Here is a 9,451-nt window from a genome sequence, read left to right as displayed (position 1 = left end):
TGCGGGCCTGCTGCTATCCTTCTCCTTCTAATGAATTGAGAAACATTTCGCACAGTATTCACTTCCCTTTTCAACTCTCCGTTAATTTTAATTTATTTTTGTTAATTTATTTTAGTTAGGTATAATAAATCAATGTAATAACCCTGTGTCACGTAAGCTGGCAGAAATGGGAATCGAGATTGTGCATCGTTCGGAGATGCGATTGATTCAATGCACGACAGGCTCGACTGGCGCGCATAACGTTCCAAAGAAACGTACAAAGATCTGAGCTTTGCGTAAAGCTTTACTTCCGTCTTCTTCCGCATCCAATTCTCTCCGGAGACGAAGAAAGGCATAACGAAGCAGTATTATATATTGTGATCTCATTTAAGCTATATTTTTTGTTTTTCGCAGAGAATACCTGACACCTGATCCTATAGCGTGTATTTTAATTCTCGCGTCTCCATTGCGCTTTTGTCGATATTCCTAGAGGACGATGTAACGAATACACTAGTCGGTTGCACTTACAATTTCACTCTCGCCAACTATAAATGTACAAATACCTTGTTGTATTGATAGTTATTGCCTCTCGCGTACATCGGCGTCGATCGTCGGACGAGAGGCACTCATATGTGTGTACCTGCAGTCTATAATTCTGAGGAAAATCTATTTTCTGTATAGTATGCACTAAAGAGACTAATTCACGAATGTAAGGAAATCGAAAAACCTGTAAAAGGATCCGGAGATCAGATATACTGTTAATATTATATAAGAAAGACTATTATAATACATGATAAGATTTTCATTGATAAAAGTACAAGATTGTACCCCAAACATTATAATTTAGAATAGTTTTACACCACTTACACCTTGTTTTTATTTCCCCTTAATATTAATATTGATTATTGAAATGATTGTTTCGTATCAACTCGCAGTTATGTATTTATTCTTGTGCCATTATAGAAGTACAAAAACAGCGATTATCAATTGTCTGAAAATAAAATGTCTAACAGAACGCATAAGATTGGAAGTTTCACAAAGCATGCGATAAATAAAACGTGTGTATGCATTATTAAAATAATTATTTAATATCCATTTGACCGTACCATAAGAATATTTCCACTTATAATTGCCTTAAAGCATTTTATTAAATGTAATTTCAAAAAATATAGGAAATTGGAGAATTTAGTTCTATAATTTCCTATACACACACATATATAAGTATTTTAGTATATTCACTCAATGTTTTTCAAGGACGGATTACATTGTACAAATCTTAGAGTCATTAACGGTAAAAAGTATTTTGAAAAAAGTACATAATATGTGAATTCATATATATATTTCAGAATCCTTTTTATTGTCGAAGATTTTAAGTTTCATATATTTTATCACTAAAGTATGAAAAATATATTAAAATACGTATATGTGTAAGTTACATAGATTTTGTGTAGCTATAGAAATAATTATTTATCTAAAAAAATGTATAATATATAATCAAAATAAATAAATCAAAATATATGAAACAAAATTTAATTTTCCAGTGTATGAATCACTTGCTATTATTTCATTATGATTTTAAGACGGTAGTAACTGATAAAACATTCAAAATTATATGATATATAATTAGTAATATAACAAATTTCGTTTAAAGCCAATAATAGACATATTTTTCTATGTTTCTATAAATTATAAAAAATATGTTATGATGAATAATAAATAAATACTAATATCATTTTTTCAATCATAATCATGGTATTTCTTTAAAAAAAGGTTCAGTTTTTTATTCATTGTCGATGTTTACATATTATTTAATACTATCACAGTTACAATTCTAATTGTGTGATTATAATTACAACAGAAGTATTTTCTTTCGAAGTTAATTTTTTATATTTCAGTCACTTTTAATGAATAAAGATAGCAATCTATTTCTTTATAAATATAATTTGTTAAATATGCTGTACAGTGTTTGTGTCGCGGCCAAAAATACTGTTAATATAGTTTTTTCATGCATTTCTGAAATATTAATGGAAGTATACGAAAAATATTGTATTTTTTAAACTTTTATCGGCGTTTGCGTGAAATTATCTGCGCTTGACTTCTAGTGTCTTTTTCTTTCCAAGTTTGTTTTTGAATTGTACAGGAGTTTTTGTTATCTAAGAATTATTGAAAGTTTTTAATTTGATTTAAAAAAATATTAAATAATTTATCATTTTTAAAGAAACTGTTTGCTTGCAAAAAAATTATATAATAAGTAACGTAATTCACGTATAACATAAATGTATTTAAGGGAAAATTGAAACAATATAAATATATTCACGGAGAAAGATTAAAAATAGAATATTTTTTAAAAAAGAGCTTGTTTACAGAACTTAGTATAAATCTTAATTAAAACCTAAATTATTAATATTGTTATAATAAAATTATGAAAATCTTATTAAACAACATAGACAATATCTTTTAAAGTATATAAAGAACATAAATAAATATTAAAGATATGAAATACACATATTTTAAAGAAATATAGCAAAATTATAGTACACATAATTCCACTATTTACTTTAGTGTATGTATTGTCATATGCAGGGAATGGAAAGTTAGTTTTTAAAAGTAACAAGTTACAGTTACTCGTTACAGAGTAAAAAAAGTAACTCGTTACAGTTTCCGTTACTTGAAAGATAATTTTTCGTTACTTTTTAAAAATCAGTCTGAAAATGTACTTTTGCAGTATTTTTTGTTCAAATGTTAATAAAAGCAATATATATATATAGTATGTATAACACTGACACTATGTATAGTTCTATTTTTTAATTTTTTTTTTTTAACACAATTTCGTAATTCTGTAAAATAAAAAAAACCTGTAAAATATACAGCAAACTGATATACATATCCAATGTATCACATAGAAGATAGAAGTGCAAAATAATTCCTGAAATAATGGTACTGTATATACTTCTCAGCTGTCAAAGATTACTTCAGGATCACTGCAGTAGTTGACAGCTAAGATATTTCAAAAATTTTTTTATACTTTGTAAAAAACTAGAAGATTATATAGAAGATTGTATAAGACTATCTAAATTACGATATAAGTTAGAAATAAAAAGGAAAATTAAGAAATACACATAATCTATATTACAGATATATTTTTACTTAATCTATACTTTTAGCTGTAAATCAAATATTTTGATAGAAAGAAAATTATAACGCTGTAATTAAAATATATGTATAACAGAAGTTTTGCAAAAAGGGATGTTTTCCAATTGCTCAACATAAATGTACACAGAAATGTACAGAGTAAAGCTTTTTACACAGCTCAATTAGAACAAATATGTACGATGTTTAGATTAAGTTAAACTAAATGCTTACAGCCTGTATTAAACAAAAACTTTCAATGTCCTGCAACCACATTTGTAGCTGTTGTAATTAATAACATGTAATTGTTATATAACAGAATAACGTGTCCAATTGTATGCAAAATAAGGATAAAAGTAACTGTAAATTTCGTAACCGTTATCCAAAAAATGTAACTACGTTACCGTTAGTTACAAAAAAAAGAAAGTAACGCAGTTACCAGTAAAGTTACCAAAAACTATAACGAAGTTATAGTTACAAGTTACAAGTAATGAGTTACTTCCATTCCCTGGTCATATGTGAAAATTCCTGTTTCAAATTACGCTTTCAATTATTCTATATAAGAAAATGGAAAGTTGAACGTATAATATACTTTGATTAAGGCAGAATTATAAGAAAATTGTCAAAAGAAATAAGACTTTCTAGGACGTAATCATAATTATAATTTGCGAAGGTCAAGAACAAATACACTGCCGTCAGATGCCGACGCACCAACTTTGTCACCGCGACTGTTCCAGCAAACTTCAAAGATACCGCCTGTGCCTTTATAACTGTGTACCAACTGTCCACTCTGTTCAAATTAAAAAAAATAATCAATTTAATTTCAACCAGCATCATTTTATAGAAGTAAAAAAAATTGTAAAAACAATACTCACTTGTGTAGACCATATATGAACGCATTTATCGAAACTACCGCTGGCAAGAAACTTTCCATCAGGACTGAATGCTACACTATAGACAGGCTCGGTGTGTTTAGTAAGAGTGTGTATGCAAACACCCCTTTCCACGTCCCATAACCTAACAGTGGAGTCGAATGATGCGCTTGCTAATGTTAAGTTCATATTCGGATTGTGCGTTCCTGGACCAGTCGGTGACCATTTAATCGTATAGATTTCTTTACTATGGGCTTGCAGATCGTGCACCCAAGTATCCTGTTTCATAGACCAAATTTTTAGACTCATATCGTCCGAACAACTAGCCAACAGGTTTCCTTGCGGGTCCCATTTAATTGCATTTACTTCGTTCTGTAAAATACACCGAAAAAATATTAAAAATTTTTTTCAATGAGCTTGATTAAATTGTGATTTTCTTGTATCACATATACGCACTGTATGACCCTGAAAACTTTTAATGGGCTTATCGACGTTGAGTTTGCACACATGTATACATTGATCTGTAGAACAACTTGCGAATGATGTGTTTGTTTGCCAATCGACATCCAAAGCAGGTGCACAATGAAAACTAAATTGTTGTGTACATTGTCCGCTTTCGGCATCCCAAATAATCGTCGTTTTATCGACGCCAGCACTCAGAATGTAATTGCCCCGTTTGTTCCATTTTAGTGCAAAAATCGGACCTTTGTGCTGGCCCAAAGTAGATGCCAGACGGCCATCTGTTGTCCAGATTCGTGCGTATCCATCATAACTCCCTGTCGCAAGTAATGTGCCATCACACTGTAAAAGTTTGAAATGAACGTTTACATCTTCAAAAATAAATAAAATATGAGATAACTTTGGTTCAAATTTTGATAATATTCAGACAGTCTATCACAAAATCAAGATATAACATTAAAAAAAAAACGTTTTAAGACGCCTTATTTTCTGATTTTGGATGAGTACTGCTTAGGCACTTCTGGACCAAAGTTATCCCGACTGGATCAAAATTATATCATTTTACAATATCCATTTGTACCTTCCAATCCAATGACGTGACGTCTTTATTGCTAGGTACTTCAGTGCCACCCTTCTGTATACAGTGACGTAGAACCAACTGATTGGGTGCTTGCGAGTTGTCCGACATATCCCAAATTCGAGCAGTACTATCACCTGATCCAGAAGCTAATAAATCTGTTGTTGGATTCCAGGCACAAATGAACACTTCTGACTCATGACCACGTAACTTAGTAGCTTTACTAGCAGGGATCTCGACGGTACTAGCGTTGGAACCTGTATTTGCACCTGTTGTCGGTTCATCCACCTCCATCTCTGTTCCTCGATCCCCACCTCGATCACTATTGTTTACACCTTCATTGGATGTAACAACTAAGAAAAAAAACATTTATTTGATTAATTTATAAGAATTTCTGATAATTGTTATAAAATAATGAAACAAATTCATCTTCCTAATATTCTACGAATAGAAATAATAATGGAAAGACAACTGCTGTTAAGTCACAAGTTATATTAACTTATATTTATTATTATCGTTTGACAACATTTTATATATTTCTATTATTTAATTAGCTTGTTTGAATTGTTTGCCACTAGTTGACAGTCAGATTGATGCGATGAGTTATATACTGTTTCTTCTGGCTGCATCCAGTGATAGCAATATATTCCTTCACAGAGGAATCATACTTTTATCGTAATGTCTAACAGAAGTAACAAGCTGTAGCTCACAAAATGACTGAAATCTATGGCTGTCCTATTTTAATCTACCTGAATTTTATGGAGGTCTGAAAATTATTTTCTTCTCCAGACCAGGGTGTATCAGGCTCTCAATAATATTTGTTATTTTCTATGTAATTTTAATTGTTAGTGTAATCTTCGGAATAATAACAGCCTTTTAAACTGTTTCAGATTAGAAATTGAAGTTAGATTTAAATTTAACCAATCAGAAAAAAGAAAACACTGATATCAAGTTTAGTAAACTGTGCTCTGATTGATCAAATTCCAATTCAATCTCAATCTCCTATTTGTTACAGATAATCCTATTTTATCATAATATATAGTTACCTAAAAATTAAAGGCTACCAAGAAATTCATCAATTAAATTTATTAACAAATTTCTGAACAACCTTTAATCTTTAAGTAACTATATGTCATGAAAACAGGCTTTACATATATAAAAAATTAAAAAAAAAACACTAATTTATTTTAACAGTAATGTAAATATTTGTAACACATAGATTACCTTCTTCACCATTGGTATCTTGACCATCAGTCTTTCCTTGCTGTTTCTGTTGATTTATCTGATTCTGTCGTGTTGCAACAATATCTGGCATAACAGCATCTATGAGCGACAAAGATTCTACCATTCTGTGTTCAGTGCCATCTTCGCCAATCATAATCTCTGCTTCTGTATATTGTAATCCCTTCTGAATTATGGACAAGAGTGCCGCCGGTGGTACAAGGGCTCCATTGATATTACTTTGTGATATGTGGGATTCAATTCCAAATGTATATGCAGAATGTTGGAAACCTACAAAGGATAAAAATGTATGAATAAGATTACAATAAGAAACAAAGCAAATTACTTGGATGATAAATTTAGAAAAAAACAAAAGTAAGGTATTAATATTCGGTATAAACAAGCAACAATTTATCAAATTTATTATTAAATTTAGACAAACATAGATACATTAATAACTTAAACAGGCGTCAAAGGTAGGCTTCCACTACAATGCCTTACTGATGAGTCCAGTAGTGGAAGTTGGGACGAAATGCCATAATTACGTGATATTCTTCACAATATATATTAGATTAATTTAAAAGATTTTAACGAAATTATTGGCTCATTGCCCTTATCTCGTTATATTAGTTGTTTAATACATATTGAGCCTTATCACAAACATTTTAAACAAGGATACATTTTAAATTTAGAATAACAAGTTATGTTGATAAACAGCTCTTATGACAAGTCTATTGATAGACAAATTTCATGAATAATAAATTAGAAAACAAAAGACTCTTTATGTAAACATAATTAAGTGTAGAAAAAGGACGATAAAAGTCAAGTTATAAAATGAAAATAATAAAACGGTTATAACGTTAAGTATGTAATAAATTTTGAAAAAATACATCAAACTAAAACTTAAATTACAATTAAACATTATATTTTAACGGAAAAATCGAAAAGTTAATATTTTATCAAATTAAACTACATAAGAAATATTTTTTGAACATGCCTGAAGATGACTCAAACCAAGAGTCGAAACCAGTTGTGCATTTTCAATTTTTATTAAATCTATGTTATTAGCGTTAAAATATATTGTTTAATTGTAATTTAAGTTTTAGTTTGATGTATTTTTTCAAAATTGATTACATACTTAACGTTATAACCGCTTTATTATTTTCATTTTTTTACTTGACTCTTATCGTCCTTTTTCTATACTTAATTATGTTCATGAATAATTTGACTGGATGATTCAATTTTAGCTATACTTAAATTATCAGCTGTCACACAAGAATTAATTTTGATCATGTCCGTTCCAATCAATTCACAGAAACTTTAATCTCAATTAAATTTATTTTTTATTTTTTCTAATTCTAAAAATTAGGAAAGAATACAATTAAATCTAGATTAAATATCATACGGTATACTTTATCTGAGAGATGTTTTAGAAATGTTCAACGTTTATAAAACATAGGAGGTATATATATCTACTTCATTTCACATGTGATATCAAAATATTAAAGAAAGATAAAATATATCATGTGTACCATACTGAACATACTCATTAAAATTTTTTGGAGATATTAGGAGCTTTCTAACAAACAACACTGTATGACACAGTGATCGTTTCATCTTTGTTTAAATATTGGCGAATAAAACAAGGCTATAATGATTTACTGTGTTACACTGTGTCATCCATGTCTCTTGTTAAAAAGCACTCTTGTACTGTTTAAGAAATTAATTATCTGCATTGGTTAAAACGGGTCTCAATCATATGAAATCGTGCGTCAAAATCACAAAATTGCCGGGTTCCATAGCACGTGATGCAGTGGACGCAGAACGGCGTTGTTCGCGCCTAATCGCGCCGTGAAATTGTAAGCAGCGGGTTGGCGAAATCATACCGGATTCTTGTAGGTATCGGTAGACCAAGAAATTGACCTCATCGCTGGAGAAGCTCATCGTGTCTGACATTCACGATATCAGCACAGCATATTCACAATGTGGACTATGTAGAGTGTGTTATAAGGTTGTTCCTCGAGTTGATCGCGGCTAGTCGCGGCTGCATGCAACGCCGAGTCTGCCTCCTGAAAATAAGGTTCTACTCCACTTCGCCTTCGCTATCGCCCGCCACTGTTTTACCGCGTCGTAACCAAACCAACAACTCGCCGAACCGAACCCGGTTTGCGTAAGGAAGAGATAGGTACCGGCGGTGAACAATAGATATCAGACAACTATCGTATATCAATGGTATCGATAGTGCGAAAACGGCAGTAAAGTACAGCAAACCACAGCAAACTAATGAGCAATTCACAGCATTTATCCTCGTGAAGTCGTGAGTACCGCGAGACTAAAAATCTTTAATGTATGTTTTCACGAATCGCTAAAACAAGCCATTGCAAGAATGCAAGCCATTCTACTATTCTAGATTCTAGCGATGAAAGGGGGTCACGTGATCAAAAACAAACTTAGCTGCGTTCGGTAAAGCCAGAAATGGGCCTTCTACAATAAGCCGTAAGTCACAAATCATAAGTCATAAGCTAGAAATGGACCAATCACAGTCGTCAATTTTTAATTTCTTACTTCCGATTTATGATTTATGACTTAAGGTTGGATTATACTGGCCGTAATCTGTTAACTTATGCTGTAATCTGTAAAAATTGACCAATTATAATCGATTATTCCCCTCTCATTCGACTGTGATTGGTCAATTTTTACAGATTACGGCATAAGTTAACAGTTTACGGCCAGTATAAATCAACCTTTATTGTAGAAGGCCCAAAACACATAGAAAAACGTAAGGCCGTAAACGTAATCAGTAAGCAAATTGACCAATCACAGTTGAGAACGTAAGAGGCGGCCGCTTGCATTCTCAACTGTGATTGGTCAATTCGCTTACTGATTACGTTTACGGCCTTACGTTTTTCTATGTGCCATGGGCTTAACATTGGATTCGCTACCGGCCTTATGGTCTCTATTGTGATTGGCCAAAACGCTTACTGATTATGGGCCTTCTACAATAAGCCGTAAGTCACAAATAATAAGTCATAAGCTAGAAATGGACCAATCACAGTCGTCAATTTTTAGTTTCTTACTTCCGATTTATGACTTATGGCTTATTGTAGAAGGCCCATTACATTTACGGCCTTACGTTTTTGTATGTGCCATGGGCTTAAAGCGGGGAGCACAGACTTTTGCATAACGCATAAAGCATGTGCATAAGGAATTTCAT

General features: G+C 31.4%; 1 protein-coding gene across 1 annotated transcript; it reads right to left on the bottom strand.

The window, feature by feature from the left end:
- Positions 1-3,713: 3,713 nt before the first annotated feature.
- On the bottom strand, positions 3,714-8,292 carry LOC108779698 (F-box-like/WD repeat-containing protein TBL1XR1). The gene is made up of 6 exons (XM_018547161.1): positions 8,124-8,292; positions 6,241-6,528; positions 5,020-5,369; positions 4,437-4,781; positions 3,984-4,352; positions 3,714-3,898 (listed from the first exon to the last, which is right to left on the bottom strand). Exons 1-6 carry the CDS (start codon positions 8,191-8,193, stop codon positions 3,767-3,769), a joined length of 1,554 nt encoding a protein of 517 aa, XP_018402663.1. The 5' UTR covers positions 8,194-8,292; the 3' UTR covers positions 3,714-3,766.
- Positions 8,293-9,451: the final 1,159 nt, after the last annotated feature.

This window comes from Cyphomyrmex costatus, unplaced genomic scaffold, assembly GCF_001594065.2.
Source record: "Cyphomyrmex costatus isolate MS0001 unplaced genomic scaffold, Ccosl1.0 scaffold61, whole genome shotgun sequence".
Taxonomy (NCBI): domain Eukaryota; kingdom Metazoa; phylum Arthropoda; class Insecta; order Hymenoptera; family Formicidae; genus Cyphomyrmex; species Cyphomyrmex costatus.
Note: the sequence above shows the minus strand (reverse complement) of the source record. Positions and strands in the feature narration are given on the sequence as shown.